The following is a 19,027-nucleotide window of genomic DNA, read 5'->3' as shown; positions in this document are numbered from 1 at the left end:
TGTAGCTATTGAAGCTATGCGGAGTTTGTCCTTCTTTCCTTTCTCGAAGCCTGTTAGATTTAGCAATGGGGATACAGGGGGCACTCTATACTCAAAGTGTAACTTAAGAAGTCTACAGATTCCAAAAATTCTACTCAACTTTAAGGGAACTCTGGTCTCCTTCCCAGGGATCAAAGGCAGATGTGGGCAGTTCTCATGTGACTAACTCAAGCCTATTAGGTCTTGTGGAATTCTTAAAAACCATGCACCCCAAATGAGAAACGCTGCAAGTTATTTCAATAATGTTCCAAAAACCCACCATGGGTTCAAGCCACGGTGCTCCCCAGGCACGCTCTGCCAAAGACTAAAGGCAGGATCACAAACATGGCTGGGACCTTCAGATACCATTCTTATTAAACATTAGCTTGCATTTACAAACTAGACAAGATCATCAATGGCAACACTATTACACCAGCTGATTTCCTGAAGAAATCCAGCTGCATTCCCTTAAACGTTTCATGTGCTGGTCACCAGACACAGGAGCACCTGGAGCTGCCTCACAGCCACCACGCTTTGTGCCTCTCGGCAGCGTAAGGCAGGAGACACCCCCTGGCCTGCAGAAATAGCACATTTGAGTTTTTTCTTGCCAAAAGACTCTCCATGTTGCGCTGCTGCATCGGAGTGGCTCTGGCTGCTGAGCAATCCTGAGCACGTCTGAGCGACGGCAGCAAGGACAGAAGGCCGGGATAGGATCTCCCACCTCTCCCCACCACAGCACAAAGCCCTGGGATTTTAGTTTTATATGGACTTTTTGCATGGACACAACAGACAGGTGCTAAATGTACTGCACTAAAACCAATCCGTCCTCAGCACGTAAGAGTTGAGGTCTGCTCCATCCCGTGAATTCATTCTGCTGCCTCTTTCACCTGATTTTCTTCAACCCTTTAGGAGGTTACATCCTTGCATATTGCCTTTATCTGAGTCTCTCTATACCCACTGGCAGCTCCAAAACGTTCCTCTTTCCAGTTGCTAAACACTGATATTAAATCCTTTGCCAAAATAATTATTCAAATGGCCATGTGCCTTCTTACTTTACTGAAGAATTCAGTAATTCAAAATTAGACCATAAATTCCTCTTGGAAAACTTCACACCATATTTGAACTGTAGCAACACGTGTACTCTAGTTTTGGATTCAACTTGCCAAGAATCTTCAGAAAATAAGGTGTTACTCTTGCATTTCTTGCAAAACCAATATAGGTCCTTAAAAACCAGAGTGCGCTCAGGTTAAGAAGGCTAGGTGCTCCTCTCCTTCCTCCAAGTAGTTAAGAGTTTATAGAAAAACTCAGAGGGCTCCTTCTATACCATGAAGGCAAGAAATTTGTCTTCCCCAGCATAAACAACTTTGTTATGTAAGAAATGATCTGAAGTTGAGGCAGGGGAGGTTTAGATTAGATATTAGGAATAATTACTTTACTGAGAGGGTGGTCAGGCACTGGAACAGCCTGCCCAGGGAGGTGGTTGAGTCACCATCCCTGGAGGTATTTAAGAAACGTGTAGACGTGGCACTTCAGGGCATGCTCTAGTGCCCGAGATTGTCAGGTGGGGTTTTTTTCTGTGTGTGTATGGTTGGACTCAATCTCAATGGTCCCTTCCAACCATGAAGATTCTGTGATTCTGTGAAATTAAGACTGTTGTCCTCCCCGCCATGGAAACAACAAACACACCTTGATTTGCACCTTCTTTTGCCCCTCGTCTCCCAAGTAGTCTAATGATAGAAGTCTGGTATATTAACGCCACACGTGTGTAAGAAGTAAGAATGGAAGTTCCGCAAAGAGCACTAATCCTATTCCAGTTGAAGCAGCAGAGCGGTATCACTACAGTGATCACAGTGTTTATCAGAACACCACCATTGTTCCCCTAAAGATCTGAGATGCACGAGAACTTTGCACACTTAGTTTTTGGGAAGGTTTCATCAGCCAATGACACAGTTCAGGTCACTACATCCCCTACAACGCATCACAGATTAGTTTCACTGACATGCATGAAGCGTGTCCTGAAACACTGAGAAAAAATGGATCTCTCTGTGCCAGTTCCAACAACTGTACAGTGAAAACTTGCCTAAAGTATGTGCTAACATTTGCAATAAGGTCTTTTTTAATAAGTTATTTCTTCAACTATAATCAACTTATGCTTTTCATAATTTGATTAAATAACATGAGACTTTAAGCTTATAACGTTAGTCTTCTGACACAGTAATAACTAATCTCTCATTGGTCCCCATGCACCACAAAATGTACTTCCAGAGCACTAACCCACTTCACAATACTAATAGTTAATTGTAAGGGCGCACGTGCTGATATATAACTTTTTCCTGTTTTATTTGAACCAGAAGTTGCATGTTCTTTCCATTTGGGATTCATTTTTATGAAATCCAAAATATCAAGTATTTCACATCCTAGGAAAATGATACAGTAACTGCACTTGAGAAATCACACACATGGCATATATGCATGGAGAGTATCATGGCTGCACACTTAAACATCATTAGGTACAAAGTTATTACCTCTCTTCATTTGTGCCCCTAGGTGTTTTTTTTTTTTGTCTGTTTGTTTTAGGAAGCACTGAGCACTTCCAGAATAAAAGAATTAAGTAAAGCTAGCTTTGGATGCTATAATATTTAATATCACTGTCCAAAACTATAAATCATTAGGAGCTGCAGTTTGTACTTTCCACTTGAGAATCTGCTTCGCTTTCTGAGCTGACTTAGCAGACACAAATTTGTTACAGAATCCATAGCTGGAAACAAACTGCTAAATTTGCTGTCTAATGACTGCAAATAGTTTTAACCAGTCAGTTTAACCATGTGCAAAGCAAAACTCCTGATGTTATGACTACTCACAAGAGTACTATTACTAATACAAGAAATCTGCATTGGCATTTTATGGTGCCAATATGTTTGCATTGCTACTGTAGGAACAGAAAACAGTTGATATAGCAAGTTCATGGATGATAGTTGCAACTATTCTAGATGATCAATGTACAATATTCAAAAGTTAGCACCACGACTAGAGTTTATTAATATTTTTTATCAGTCTACACTATGGCAGTTACCACAATCATTTTCTTCCAAAAAAATCAGAATAGGCATAATTCTAATAAATTAGAATAAGCATAATAAAATTAGAATACCCAGTGTTACTATACTGTAGAATACAAGAAAATAAGCAAAAACTGTGTACTACACAAAATAGTTTAAAATTATACTTCATTAGAGGTGTTCAGGAATCGATGGAGTGGACTATACCATGCATAACCTCTAACAAAACTGCCCCGAGTCTACCAGTTTCCAAATTGCGTATATTCTCCGAGTGGCTATATACTAACCTTTCACCACTCCCAAGAGAGGTGGCGAGTTCTCTTGAGGGGTTCTGTCAGGTTCCTGGGGAGGTACAACCATAGCAAGCGTATGCACTGGTACACGGGGAACCTTAAAACAAAGCCACACACACTCAGATAAAAATCCTTTTGAATGGACCACAACTTGAAGTCTTAATACAACAATGTATTTCTACAGCAGACCTCCATTCCACTCTTCCTAAACTATGTATGCTATGCTACCTCTTGATATGACCTGTCCCATGCCATTTTATTGGGGATAACATGTCAAAGGTAACTATGCCACTCTTCACAAAATCCCGGGCTGCGGAGGCTGGAAAAAGGTTAACACCTTTAGGCTTTCAATCAACTAACTCCACTGGAAAGCTACCTCTCTAGCCTGCAGAATTCTAAATTTACACAGTATATACATTTATATATATATATAAAAATAAATATTTCTATATTTATTTATATATAAATATAGATGTGTATAAATATATACACATTTGAGGGGTGGTGTCACAAGGGTTTAGAACTGTTGAAACAAAATACTGAGAAAATGTAACTAAGAAAATAATATTCTTTTGAGATACCAGGCTTGGGACTATCCCATCTAAGGAGCAGAAAGAGAAATTCATGTTCATACATTCTTCAGGACACTGCAGAAAATACCAATCACCTTTCTCACTCTCTACCATTTTCAAATACATGGACTTTTTTTTTTTTTTAATTCTTTCCACTGTGTTATGTTCACATCTAAATTAACTTCAGAGCTTAACTCCTAAGGAAGTGCTTTTTTGCAACATTCAAGGTGATATTTAAAAAAAATTCCTTATGCCTTACCTGAGACTGATCCTGAGAGGGAGGTGTGAGCTGAGACAAGTCTGCTGCAGGAACCGACAATATATTGTTGGGGTAATCCAGCAAGTAAGAAACAACATTTGTATGTCCTCCTTTGGCAGCTTCAATGAGCATTGTTGAACCATCCTAAAAGTGAGATTGTGGAAATAAAAAGCCAGAAGGTGACTTTTGCTACCTGGTGTAGCATGTAAGAGATGAATTAACCATTTTAAATTGCATGTTTACTAATCCATTAAATCAACTACATGGCTCTTTCAGTACCTATGATAAACACATAGTTTTAAGCAAATACCTTGAGCCGATGAGTAGGATCTGCCCCATGAGCCAGAAGCAGCTCAACCACTGCCAGGTGGCCTCCTGCACATGCCAGTGATACCACCGTGTGGTCATTATTAGCTGTAGCCCTGTTAACGTTGGCACCTATAAAGAGAAGATTTCAGAATTAAACACAAGGAAATTTGTTTTAAAAGAATGTATCAACAAGTACAGCGTTTTCTGGAATAAACTTTTCTAATCTTCCTAATTCATACACACCTCTAGGGTAAAGGCAGGGATTTCGAGTAACTGATGGCTTCTACACATCATGCTTCTCATCTTGTAAAGACAAGGCAGCAGTAACAGTGGGCCTCGGAAGGGGTAGCAGAGGGGGAACACTTATGGTGTACAAGGCAATTTTCATTCTAAGCACTTATCAGTATCGCTACGTGGTGCAACTGTTACTGTTTCAGACAGCACTTGAGGATGTATTTTTTCTGAAGGAGGGAGTGCTTTTTTTAAGAAACTGAAAATGTCTGATGTACTTCAAATCTATTTATTAATCTTTACAACAGAGTAGGAAGAGTAACTAGTAAAATACTTGTGATTCATTGTATCATGAACTAAATGATATTTAAAAACCCCTCAATGGTTTGACAAATGTTCATATACACATAACCAGATTCATTTTGAAAAAGGATCACAAGCATGCAGAATTGTAAAGTGGCATTTTAAGTATTTAAATTAATTAAACTAGTATTTTACCTTTGCTAATAAGGAATTGCACAGTGCATAAATGACCAGCTCGTGCAGCTTTCATCAGTGGGGTTCTCCCACCTTCAGATTCATGCTCCTATTGCAAAGAAGAAATAACAGATGAATAAATGGGCAAAAATTATACCATTGTTTTAGCTTTTGAATCATCTTATGAAGGAACCAGAATTGCCTGTCTCAGTAGAAGATCTACCTTATAAGCCGACTGTAATCAATATAAGCTGACTAGAATTGATTTTCATATTACCTTAAATACTGAATCACACTGTCAAAAAGCATTAAGACCACATCCATCATACTGTTATCACAAAAGTTTCCCACTTCTGTATCCCTTTTTATTTTGGTGCTCAAATGTATAACACACTTGCGAACAGTAACGTCTTGTTTCCTCCTCAAAGAGGGACAACTCTAACACGAATCTCATCCAGCATCAGGAAGTATACAAATATCTATAAACTGATGTGCAACAGTTCTGGGAGCTGTCACATACTGCATGCCAGACCTTTAAAATTGCAATAATGTCTGAAGTGCAGACCACATTTTAAAAACACATTGCAGAGCAATAAAAATGAGACAAATCACTGCAGGTCACAAAGTCTCTGAATAAGATGTTTGGAGATTAAAGCAGAAATACAACAAAAGGATGATACAAACCAACAAAATAATGAACGACAAGAACAATTTTCTATTTAAAAAAGTTTCTTAATACTGGAAGGATGTGGTTGAATACAACTGTATTAGAGAAGTTACAGAACGAGAAAATTTGCCTGCTATGTAGACATGATAAATATCACAGAGAATGCTGACTAATACCTATCAACCCTTCCACAGCAGCAAGGGGCAAGAACATCATCTTCCTGACAGTGTTGGTACTTACGCTCTGAATATTCAGTCTGATCAATAATATACTAGGGTCATGTTGGCCTTTTTTTTTTAAATTAAATATCTGAGAAGCCAAGCTTTATATTCACTATTTACTTCTGGAATTGCATGTGTATCTTACAGATAAAGTTAACATTTAGTACTGGCAGTGGATGATTTGCCATTTACAAATATAAAAGGGCAAAAATAGATTTGACAGACCACATCACCTCCTTCCCATAGTTTCAGTACTCCTGAAACCTCTGCATATGTCCTTTGACATACGGTTTGCCTTGGTTGCAAGCTGCACCTTAAGTCAGCTTTCTGTTCATACACTCGAGGAAGAACTCTCTTGACTGGATCTTCCATTGGAGAATGACTCCATGCAGAAAATACAAATCATTCCTTTGCTGTAATGGGGGTTACACTACCCGTCTCCTATTCCCAAAAGATTGGGAATGTGCTGCCTCTGTGCCTTCATAAGAACTTTGTATTATTGTACACTGCTTTAACACACCTTTAAACTCCACAAGTGCTCTGGTTTCTTTGTTTAGTTGGTAGTACAATGCCTAAGTGCACACAGGAAGAAGGAAGCCTTATATACTTGCTACTGAAGTCACCTTTTTTTCATTTTTTTTAATAAGTAGATTCCTCTCCCAGGAGAAATGATTGCTTAGCTGTTGATAAACATATGCATGCTTTTAGATTGTCTGCATGTCAGAAATATTTGCAGGACACATCAAGCTAATTATGTCAGTATGTGGCCCTATGATGTGCAAGAATTAATAGCATGCCCTTGAGCTCTGGTGCTTCCTCTGGGATTTGGCATAGTTCTTCCTTCCTTATCCACTGCCAATAGACCATAAAAAGCCAGATGCTCCTGTTAGCCTTACACCCAGTAAACCCTTGGTACTGCTGGCAAATCACGCATAAAGCAGCTCCAGATACAAAGAACTACGGAACACCACTTCACCCACTGAGCAGGACTACAGTATCACTGCCCAATTTAATACACATTTCTGAATCCCCATTGATGCAACAGCAAAGATGGCAAGATGCAAAAGTTATTTTCAGTCATCTTTGCCATATTCAAGATAGTGAAAAGCCATCCTATATTGCATTCAAATGTAACGTTTCAGATGACTAGCAGTAAGATATCATTATTTGCAATATTCTTATTCACAGTTGAAGTCTTAAAACATGGGGCGTCAGGAGGCTTCCTCATTTAAATGCAATGCAGCTCTGCCCAGTTTAAACAACTATCACTTCATCAAGGTCCTCCACTATTATACACTTCAAACACTTTCAGTAGTGTACACATTATCTGTCCAGGCAAACTAAACCATTTGTGTGCCCACCTGCTGTAGATCTTCAAAAGTTACTGCATTTTGATGGCATTTTTCACATCAGAAGACAGAAATGCATATTTTATTTTAAGACGAAATTAATTCTATGACTTCAGCACTCTATTTAGTCCTAATAAAGCAAGCAGATAGCAGATAGCATCCACTCAAGCTTTAAGGGAAAACATGTAGAATAAGACAAAATAAGAAGCTGAGCCAGCACAGTGCCTTTGTCTACTTGCATTCTTTCTTTCATCTGGAATGGCCAAAAAATTCAATTTTTTTTAAAAGCTGTAGTAGAGAATTAAAACCAGGACAGAGAACATGAAAGCTGTCCAAAAGCATCCCCCATCAGCTTCCCAATATGTTTCTTCCTTGTATTAATATGAGGAACATGCAAATGCTTATAGGAACAAAATGAGAAAGGAGTACTCATCTCCAAAGACAACTGCAGTTAGTATGATCAGAAATAGGTATAAATAAAGGAGAACACCTATGCCAGCTTGACTAGAAAAGCCATTCTTTAAACACTTGAGTGATGTGCTCTCCTGTTAATTCTGCTTGAATAGAAAGAGTGGCCAAGAAGAATTTTCTGCAGATTTGGTTACCAGATAGGAAGAAAAGGGAAAGTGAGAGTATTACCCAAATCAGTAAGAGTTTACCTTATCTGCACCTTCTCCACTGGGACTCAAAAAGGAGCTAAGAATCCAGTGAGTAATAATTATTTCCTTTCTAGACAAATCAATAATTCAGAGAGCGCAGCAAAAGCAGTGTCACCAGAAGCATCTTACGACAATCACTGGTATTTTTTCAGTCTTTGAATTCTCTGTTTTAGGAAATTCCAAGATCAGCTACATAACGCCTTCCCTCCCCTCTCTTCCCCCCCAGCCCCTCATGCCTCTCCTTGGTTCACAAGTATTATTCACTAGGATTTTGTTTTCAAGTTTGTTTCCAATATTTTATGTTATTTAGAAGTTCTAGAACAAAGTCTGCATTTTCACAGTAACGGTCCAACTACTCTCTTCAATTCTTTAACAAGCCCCTCTCACCCATGACAACAGTGAACATTTAACTGAAATCTAATGTTATTCCAAGCAAAATTATTTATACAGTTTTTGATGCAAGGCAATAGCCAAACAATACAGTTCTTAACACTATGCCACTTTGCTAATTTTCAAGATTTAACTCCTATCAAGAGACAAAGTATTCTAGCACTCCCAGATAACCTTTCCTGAGATATGTACCAAAAACTCAGCGAGGCCTCTAGTTTGAAGTAAATATCTGAAAAGGGAAGACAGTACATATCTAACTTCCTGTAGGGACATGTTTAACACAGCTACTTGTGCTAATAGACTCAATGAGATAACCTGCTGCATTTGTGAAGGTTGAGATACTGCTTTTAAAAAACAGCGTTTTAGAAAACCCAACAGAAGGGGAAATGCAAGACAAAGATGACATGTCTAGTCTACACAGTGAGTCTTTGTATTTTTGAAGAAACTTAGATGCCTTAAAGCCATGGCTGTTGTTAGCATGTATCTTGAGGCTGCAGCTTACAAGCATCAAAGGCCAACCTCACCTGATGCTTGCCCGGCTCTACGCCCTCCAAAATAGTCTTCTTTAAGTCCTCCTGCTTGTCCTGCGGAAGGAAAAAGAAGAACTCACGGCTCTTGCTCTACAAATAAATGTTGTTCTTGGCCATGAAGACCTGGAATACGAACTTATGTGGATCAGAGGCACCAGATGAAAACTCTGTTTTGCTGGAAGTAGGCAAGCAAGCACAAAGGTAAGACCAAGCAATGCAGCTCTTGCCAGTTAAGACTCCTACAACAAGCCATTCAGATTCATAAAGGTCATACATAGCATCCTGTTAAATACAGGATGACTTTTTGTTCACTACTGGCAAAAGAGAGGATTTCATTGTACTTTACACCATCCAGAGACTGCAACACAACATTCAAAAGGTGTTAACTACAAAAGTTAACTTTGCATGTCTTACCACCTTTTGCTTTATTTGTAGAAGACTGAGGCCCAAGTCCAAAAAGACCTGAAAATCCTGACCTTTCCCTGATGGTTCAAGAAACAGTATGGAAAAACGTGACAGCTTCTCAGATCCCTCACTGTAACAACAACACAGCTATCTCCAGCATGGTTTCATTCAAATCCATAAAGTATTGGCTACTTTTGTAGATGTTTAAATGCTGCCTCATGCGCATTGCATGAAACATGCAGTGTGTGATACCCATAAAGGGAAGTGAGTTTCTAATTAAGGAGCCACGTTAGTGTGAGGGATGTTACCAGCTGAAGGCAAAGCAATGATGCTGGCAATGACAAAAACATCAGTCTGTAAAAATATTTTGTCACAGAGGAAGGCTCAAGAGTTAGTGTGGCATGCCTGTAATTATTATGTTTTTTTACAGCTGGAGTTATGTGGATGCCAGGTAGCCAGTTTTAGTCTTTTAAGGAAAGCCACACATGGAATTTTAGCAAATATAAAGAACTTGAGAGCTTGACAGTGTAAAATGAGAAGAATGCAAGGATGAAGCTGCCTTCAGGGGTTCTCTTCCATCTCTCAATTTCAGCATAAAAGCACCCATATTCCTTGTACTAGAAATGAAAACTACATTACTAGATCAACTCTCCTGTGCAGCAGAGCCACATGTACAGCTGCAAGGCAGCCCAGATGAGAAAATCCCAATTTAAAACTCTTTTCCATACTTCCCAGTGGTACTTCCCTTGCTGTCCAAAAAAGAACAAACTCTCTTGTTTTCAGCCACACTGAAACAAGCAAAGATGCAACCACCTCTCAAAATGGAGACTGCTATCTCCAGTGTGCAGCATTTCATCCATGTCTGATTCTGCATTACAAGGGAACAGGCATCTAAACAGGCACTTTTAGTTTATAGAAAGGTATACAGCTTAAAAGCAGGATATTACCTCACTTTAAATATCACCAATACTCTTTGTGAGCTTTACAGTCCTTAACCTAGTTGCTGTGGGAACGTACATGTACCACTCATGTCTTACTTTACACAAGCTTTGAGAGGAAGGTAACCAGTAGTAAAGACATAAAGAAGAAAATAAGAAAATAAAGAAGAGAGCTCTTACAGCAAAACCAGAAGTCTCCTCTCACCTTTGAGCTTAGACAAATCCTTGCCACACAGTTAATAACTATTGCTGAAGTGCTGATTACTTTTTCCTGAAGCCATTAAACCACACCATCACTTAGAAAAAACCTGCTTTTATCAAATCATATTTCAGAGTTCTAATCCCCAAAATTTTATTCCTATTAATCACTAAATATAAAGTATTTTGTTACATAAAGAAGTTTGTAAACAGGTAAATTGTAAATTTGTTTCAGTGGCAGGAGCTCAGACTAAGACCCTGAAACTCTCTAGTCCTGCAGGCGATAAAGGAACTAGAATGCAACTAAGGCACAGAAGGGATCACAGGCTGAAGGCTTCAGATGTGCCTCATATTAAGTCACTGTGCCAGTGTGCTCCCCCTGTATTGCTCCCCACCCCCCCAGCTCCTGCCCGGCCTTGGCCACCGCGGCCATCACAACAGCAGCTGTGAGAGCTTGCACCCGGTCTCTGGGGGATGGCTGGCAGCAAAGTCAAAATACTGTCTGGAGCAGGGACCTAGAAATTTTGTTCCCATGAAAATATGACTATAGGTCAATTATCTTACTGTATAAATAGTGGACAGCCCAAGAGCCCTTGGAGCTCCCCTGGATGGCAGCAGGCTGCATGCCAGGAACTCCCCTTCTGTAAGGATGCTCGCTTAAGGTTCTACTCCTCGAGGTTGAGAGATTCCTTGCCACAACAGACTCTCGGTAAGTGACTAATAGCATGCTAAACTTTGACATCTTAGCTAAGTAATGTAAAGGATTGATTGCGCATATATAATCCTTTAGACATAAACCGTTGACCAAGTCTGGGACTAGGACTGGATCCAGCTGCATCTAGACTCCTCTCTGAGAAGCAGTTTAGAAAGCAAGGGGGTCCTTTCTGAACCTCGTGACTCAACGGGAGGGTGTCCCTGACAGCTTGTCTGACCCTGTCCTCTGTGCAGTAAATAATAGAGTGTACCCTGACATCGAATCTCGTAAAACACTATCGCATTTACTACTGGGTTTATTGCACTTACTACTGATTTTGTTAAATCATTGTTTCACCTTAATAAATTTTTCACTACTTCACTCTACCTAGTGAAGTTAATCACTCTGCCCATGACAGTCATTCATATACTTGTCAAAAGCAAGCAGATTTCAAAATGCATACATTAAGAAGGAAAGGTGTAGGCCTGCCAAGCTAGTTTTCCTACAGATTTTGACAGGCCAACTTTGACCCTTTAAGGACATGGAAAAGACAGATCCCTTGAAGGAGGACATCAGAAAAGCATGAGAGTAACTGGTGACAAGCCTGACTCCATAAACAAACAGTAACAATGAGATACAAATTGTTCAAAATTCCATGCCCCATTGATCAGCTCTCCAGCAGCCAGAAACAGATGAGCACGTACTCTGACACTGATCATTTCTAGTATAACTTGCCACTGCAGTGTTTTAAGGAAAAATTAACCATAAACCAAAGAAAGTTCATCTCAGCCATCATTTTCTTTTAGTCCTTCTGATTCTTGTAAAGCCACATTCCTTAATAAATCTGTTGAACATCTTCCACTACATCAGGTTGCTCAAAGCCCCATCCAACCTCACCTTAAACTTTTCCAGGGATGGGGCATCCACAACTTCTCTGGGCAACCTGTTACAGTCTCTCACTACCCTCATCATAAAATGTGCTCAAACTTTAGCTCAGGGTTCTATTCTGAGATTACGAAAACCTCAACTGGACATAAGAAACACACAGGAATGAGTTGAGTGAGCTGGGTAACTTCAGCAAAGTTGGAAGTCTTCAGTTTTCAATGAGCATGACACAGGAAATCCCCTGAGAGAAGCACCCCCTGCCCTGCTAAGCCGGCATGGAAGAGGCTCCTCTTCACACCTGCAGTCTCAAAGTCTGCACCTCAAATCCCACTCAGTCTTGACCTCCTGGCCTGTCAGGGTTTAACCCCAGCCAGTAACTAGGATCACACAGATGCTAGCTTACACCACCCTGTACAGTAGGGAGAAGAGGGAGAAAAGGAGGGAAAAGTAAAAAAAAAAAATAAAAAAATTGTGGGCAGATATAGAGGCAATTTAACAGAACAATAACAGAAAAGGAAAATAACAATAATAATAATAATTGTAAAAGAATCATAGAATTGTTAAGAGTTGGAAGGGACCTTAAAGACCATCTAGTTCCATCTGCTGCCCTGGGCAGGGACATCTCCCACCAGACCAGGTTGCTCAAAACCCCATCCAACCTGGCCCTGAACCCCTCCAGGGATGGAGCACCCACAGTTTCTCTGGGTACGGCCTGGGCCCCTCAAAGTCAAGATTTTCTCAAGTCTCACACTCTCAAAGTAAAGAATTTCTTCCTAATATCTAACCTAAATCTCCCCTCTTGCAGTTTAAAACCGTTCCCCCTCATCCCATCACTACACCCCCTGATGAGAAAAAAAATAAAAAAATTGTGGGCAGATATAGAGGCAATTTAACAGAACAATAACAGAAAAGGAAAATAACAATAATAATAATAATTGTAAAAGAATCATAGAATTGTTAAGAGTTGGAAGGGACCTTAAAGACCATCTAGTTCCATCTGCTGCCCTGGGCAGGGACATCTCCCACCAGACCAGGTTGCTCAAAACCCCATCCAACCTGGCCCTGAACCCCTCCAGGGATGGAGGGCCCACAGTTTCTCTGGGTACGGCCTGGGCCCCTCAAAGTCAAGATTTTCTCAAGTCTCACACTCTCAAAGTAAAGAATTTCTTCCTAATATCTAACCTAAATCTCCCCTCTTGCAGTTTAAAACCGTTCCCCCTCATCCCATCACTACACCCCCTGATGAGGAGTCCCTCCCTGGCTTTCCTGGAGCCCCTTCAGGGGCTGAAAGGGGCTCTAAGGTCTCCCCAGAGCCTTCTCTTCTCCGGGCTGAACAATTCCAATAAATAAATTAAAGTAATGCAACACAAGTTGCTCTCGCCACTTGATGACAGATTGCTCAGCCTTCCTCAAGCTGTGATCATGGATCCCTGTCCCCCGGCCAACTCCCATTTATATACTGCACATGACATCTGTGGTATAGAATATCCCTTTGGCCAGCTTGTTTTGTCTATGCTCTCTCTCAGCTTCTATGGGAAGCTGAAAAAGTCGTTGACTAATGTGAACAACAGCTGGCAACAACTAAAATAATATGCATTATCAGCATCATTCTCACACCATACCCAAAACACAGCAGCTACAAGCAAGAAAATTAACTCCATCCCGGCTGAAACCAGGACAGAAGCAAAGAGAGATCTGAGGTCTTAAGATAGATTATATGCTTTCCAAATCATGGAATAAAGGCTCTGAAATTGGGAAGAAGTGGGAGAACTGATTACAACAAAACTTGACAGCCAGTGTTCATTGTTCCTTTAACTCAAGAGCATTTGGGGAAGAAAGATCAATTTTCTTTCCTCAATCTAGAAACAGGGAGAAGAAAAATCCTCAAAAACTATAGTCTTTGTGTTCCTGGCCTGGAATAAAACAGAATATGCAGATGGCTCATGAAACAATAAGGTAACACCACCAAAATCCAGCAGTGGCTGCACCTCTACAGGTAAATAAAACAGGGCCAGGAGACAAGCTGAGGCATGAGATCACTGGGCATTGTCACTGCTTGTTCCTTTGCACTGGCCCTGTCAAGAACCATAGGGAGAAGGGCCTGATCCCAACAGGTAGCATGGAAAATGTACCATCAAGTTAGTCTTCGCTTGTCTCAGAGGCCTCACACCCTCAAGAACCCCTTTAAGACCTCATCCCACAACCCAGGGGTGTTCAGTGGACGCTCCCAGTACTGCCACACGCAAACACCGCTCCAGTGAGCTGCATCCTGCAGACACAGAGGCACAGTCCTGGGCTCAGCAGCCTGCCCTTCCACCGCAGCACACCCTGGGGGCCTTCACTGGGCGCCATTCGTCCTTGCGATTAGAGCAGAGCCATCAGCCCTATCTTACTGTACTGTTTAAGACATAACCGGTATTTTCCTCAAAAAGGACCGCTCCACAAAAGGGTAAGATGCCATATGTCCAGCTCCTCAGTGACTGCAATATAAACCTCAGGTATAAAGAAAGTTTCTGGAAAACAAAGAAACATCAGTGAAATGTACTTGGTACATCAATCCCAGGAAAAACTGAAGTTCCTGGGACTGAAGAAGGAAAAGCAACTGGAGATGTACTTTCTGAACACCAGAAGGAGAGCAAAATTAACTAGACAAATGAAGACACACCGACCAGAGGTCTAAGTCGAGATCTGCATTCGATTCCCCACACCACCATAGACTTCCTGGGACAACTTGATGAAATCATCTAACCTCATTTAAGTTATTAATGAAAATTGAAATCTAGAAGAATAATCTTCCCTAGTATTGCCAAAGAAGCTTTTTCGTACTCTGGCTTCAGAAACCTTCCTCAGAACAAAGACAACAAATTTATTTAAAACAGCTTACAACTTCTAACAAAGGAAAGCAACACAGAGGTTTGAAGGGGAACGGCTCCAAACCTGAAGCACCTGCCATTAGCATCGCCGCAGCTTTGCAGGCATTCCCCCATTTACTTACACTCAGAATTCAAAACTGGTAGATTTATAGGGCAGGTCCCCCTTTCATGTGTAATTCTCCTTTGCTTCCTTACTATGTTTTTTCTTGACAGCTCCCCATTTTGACTGGCAGTACAAGAAAATGTAGGAAAATTAAACTTTACTTTACAAAGGCACGAGATTTTTCTCAGCAATACTGATAAGAACTAGATGCTAAAGGCCACAAGCACTGCTCACCTTAGTGATGAGAGGGAAAAAAAATAAAAACAACACAACTTTATTTAAGTGACATTTAACCAGCAACCCTTGCATGTTTTTAGAAGTTCGTGCATAGCAATTTACTTTTTTTTTTTTCAGGCTTTGCTCCTTACTATGAGATACGTCATGGATTACACCTTTTTATAACCAAGTACTTAAATATTTTTTTAAATACCCAATAAAAACCCAAAACCCCACTCTGCCTCTACTAAAGTGGCTGATGCTTGGTACCCAACACTGATTTGTGCAAAGTGCAACAGGTGGGGCAAAGAACGCCCCCCACACACACCCTTGCCATTAACAAGATCTTCCTCCCTGGTAGGAACATATGAAGCAGAACTTTAGGGGAGAAGAATTAATAATGTGAAAAAACGTATATTCACAAAGAAGAGTAGAAGTATTATTAATTCACAATTACAGCATTATTTATATTTGTAAATATAAACTAAAAAAAACCTTGATTTAAGACTGAAATTTAAGTAACTTCATTAGGATGTTGATTTATGAGGTTCAATGATAAATGATTCTGGCATTCTTATTGTTAAAAGGAACAAAAAAGCCTAAAATATCCAACAAAAACCTCAGTCCCCTGCCCAACCCAAAACTCCACACAAACAGAGAGTGTGGAAAAAGAAAGGAGAATACTGGGAGAAAGTACAAAAAGGCAACCAAAAGAATAATCTTTCCCTGATTATACATTGTTAGACATTGGACTCCTAAACTCTTTTAGAAGATTAACATATCAATTGCTTTTCCCTGCTTAAAAGGAAAACAAACATTATATTCCCATATTTGACAAAGAGGCAATTTTAGGTCTCTCACTACATAATATGAGAAAGTCAAGAGAATTACATAAACAACCTAGTTAAGATTAAATGCATTACAGAAAATAAACACTGTGAAAGCAATATGCTAAAAACAAGAGTTACATGAAAGAAAAGAGTTTTAGAACAAAGAAAAAAAAATTATTATGCTGGTCATTTAAGAGGCATTGCTTAGTTTGGGCATTTTTTTGTTGTAGTTTTAAGAGACCTACAGCATTCAGAAACAAACGCTAAAAAAGAGAAGTAGTGTTCCTAATATTAAAACACTTTAAATTCAGAGCAGCAGAGCAGGTAAACTCTCATCCACTAGAGTTTGGGAATAATAAAGTAGCATAATGAATAAACACAATGCTAAGCAATTAAACTTATGGATGATACTGAAACAAAGATAATCAGCTGTCACAAGTGTAAGTTACAGCAAAAACTTTTCACTTAAAAAATGAAAGATTACCCAGTAAGAATTTTTAATTTTTTACATCAAACAGAATATGCAGGCTTTTAAAGAGTTTCTTTCATGCTTCTTTTCACACCCATATATGAAGCTCAATTGCTAGAATTGTCTCCTGCTCTGTAAGCGCATAAGCTTTTGCATAGAGCTTGTGACCAAAGAACTTTCTCCACAAGATGCAGCAGAAGTCTTACCAAATCAGCACCAGCTTGAAGCAACACATCTGCAACATCAGTATGTCCATTTTCACAGGCATAGGTCAAAGCTGTATCTCCTGTCGCTGTGGTGGCATGAACATTAGCTCCTAGAAACACAACAGAATTTTCTTCTTATGGGACATCTCCTTATCAACTATTTCACATCAGTTAAACACAAAAATTGGTGACAAAAGCTATATCCTACTGACCAACAGTTTCCACAGCCCAAGGGCATTGCTCTCACAGCTCTCGTAGTAAAAACAATCTGAGGAGAAGGGATAAGCCAAGGCTTGAAAATAACATGACTGGCAATCTAAGCACTTAAACATATCCACTCAATTACTCTTAAGTTCTCTCTACAGCAATGACGATTTCAGTTGTTACGACAAAACTGAACCCAGACAGTTGTCTAGACTATCCATTTGACAGGGAGCTGCATGCCAACAAGAATCAGACAAAATGTATGTAGGATTAATACTAATTCAATAAAAAGACCATACACTTCTACAAATTTCATTTCTTCCATGCTCTTAAAAATAATTTGCTTAAAAACCATTTTGTTGAAATCATTTGACTAGCTTCATATATGCCACCTACATGAAAACTCTGCATTATTCTTCAAAAAATCTGCCAATGCAATTAGCCATTTCCTTATTGTCAAGGTGTGAGACACATTTAGGGACTCCCTGATGCCAAAACAAGGCTCCTCAATTAACTTTCTACATTATCAGAAGTGAAGTGCAAGCAGCATTCCAAGTGAGCTGGTAACAGGTGTCACATGCTGATATCACTGCACAGAGAGACAGCTGTTACTGTCCTTCAATGAGCAGGGAGCATTACTTTCTAGACTTACAAATCCAGACAATTTTATGCTTATTCTTAGAAAAGAATCACTTCCCATTATAAGGAAGATTTCTGAAATGCAGCTCCCTTTAATTTATTTATTATTTTATACCATATTATTACACTTTGGTCTTTACCAACTTTAAACTAACAGATGAAGTTTGAAGTGTCATTTCCCCCAACACCAGGAAAATTTAATATTTGCTGTACAATGTAGTAATAAAACTCATTCATCACAGAAATTCAGCACATTGCAGAACCTGGCCTGCACTATTTCCCAGGTCACAATTCCTAAAGTACTGGTTACGCAGGGAGGGTGACTGCAGATAACCATCCTGAGCCAAAGCAGGAGTAACATGTAAAAACAAGTGTTATCTGTATTAACATTTTGTCCTAAATACAGTTAGCTGGAAACAATGTTTCTAAGTTGATGGTTTTTACATATGCAATTGAATCCAGTGCTCTGTAAGACACTTTCCTCTGTTAACAGTATCAAATAATAGTAAGGTGTAACTTACACTTTTTTCTTCTTGCTAAGGTATCTGAGAATACAGTTTCTTGTTACAACACTGCCACCATCAAGCCCAGGTATCTTCTCAATCATATAAAGCATTGAGTCTATAACACCTGTGAGCTAGATCATTTGCACTGTACACATACCTGCTGCCAGCAAGTATTTCACCAATTCAAGATGACCCTCTTGAGCAGCTTCCATCAAAGGTGTTGAGCAACCAAGTTCTATATCAGCTCCTGCCTTAATAAGGAAGTCAGCTACTTCAGAGAACCCTCCACAACATGCCAGAGTAAGAGCTGTTTCCTGCGTTTCTTCTGTCTGCGCATTTATATTTGCCCCTAGGAAACAAAACAGCTGTTACTTTAACTGAGCAGCCACAGGGCAGAGAGGTGAATGCTCATCCCCTCCACAGTCTGGGCATTTTAGCTTTGCTGTGTAGTTACAGCAACGAGCAGCAACAGACACACGCTGCATCAGAGGAATTGGGACAGAATACCTAACGACAAATGGCCAACACTGCATCCTTCATAAGGAAGGCTGAAGAAAAGACAGTGATCTCACCTTGTGCCAGCAGCAAGGCTACCATTTCTTCATGGCCTTCCCGGGCAGCTTCCATTAGAGGAGTGTAACCTTCATCATTAACTTCCTCTAGGTTAGCTCCCCTTTCAATCAGAAGAGCTGCTAACTCCACATGTCCACCACAAGCAGCCAGAGTAAGTGGAGATTCAAATGAATCTGCAGGCATGTTCACCTGAGCACCACTGTCTAAAAGCAAGCGTGCCACCTCCACGTGCCCATCCTACGAAACAAAGGTGA

General features: G+C 39.9%; 1 protein-coding gene across 1 annotated transcript in view; it reads right to left on the bottom strand.

Annotated features, from left to right (window-relative positions):
• Positions 1 to 19,027, bottom strand: part of ANKHD1 (ankyrin repeat and KH domain containing 1) — a 103,726-nt gene that overhangs the window by 44,339 nt on the left and 40,360 nt on the right. The window contains exons 7-14 of the mRNA XM_014959661.1: positions 18,773 to 19,010; positions 18,358 to 18,549; positions 16,852 to 16,961; positions 9,029 to 9,088; positions 5,240 to 5,327; positions 4,512 to 4,639; positions 4,202 to 4,345; positions 3,365 to 3,467 (exon numbers count right to left, since the gene is read on the bottom strand). Of these exons, the coding sequence (XP_014815147.1) occupies positions 3,365 to 3,467; positions 4,202 to 4,345; positions 4,512 to 4,639; positions 5,240 to 5,327; positions 9,029 to 9,088; positions 16,852 to 16,961; positions 18,358 to 18,549; positions 18,773 to 19,010 (1,063 nt within the window). The remainder of the gene's footprint in view (positions 1 to 3,364; positions 3,468 to 4,201; positions 4,346 to 4,511; positions 4,640 to 5,239; positions 5,328 to 9,028; positions 9,089 to 16,851; positions 16,962 to 18,357; positions 18,550 to 18,772; positions 19,011 to 19,027) is intronic.

This window comes from Calidris pugnax, unplaced genomic scaffold (assembly GCF_001431845.1).
Source record: "Calidris pugnax isolate Ruff unplaced genomic scaffold, ASM143184v1 scaffold418, whole genome shotgun sequence".
NCBI lineage: Eukaryota > Metazoa > Chordata > Aves > Charadriiformes > Scolopacidae > Calidris > Calidris pugnax.
The sequence above is the reverse complement of the archived record's forward strand: the minus strand, read 5'-3'. Positions and strand labels throughout refer to the sequence as shown.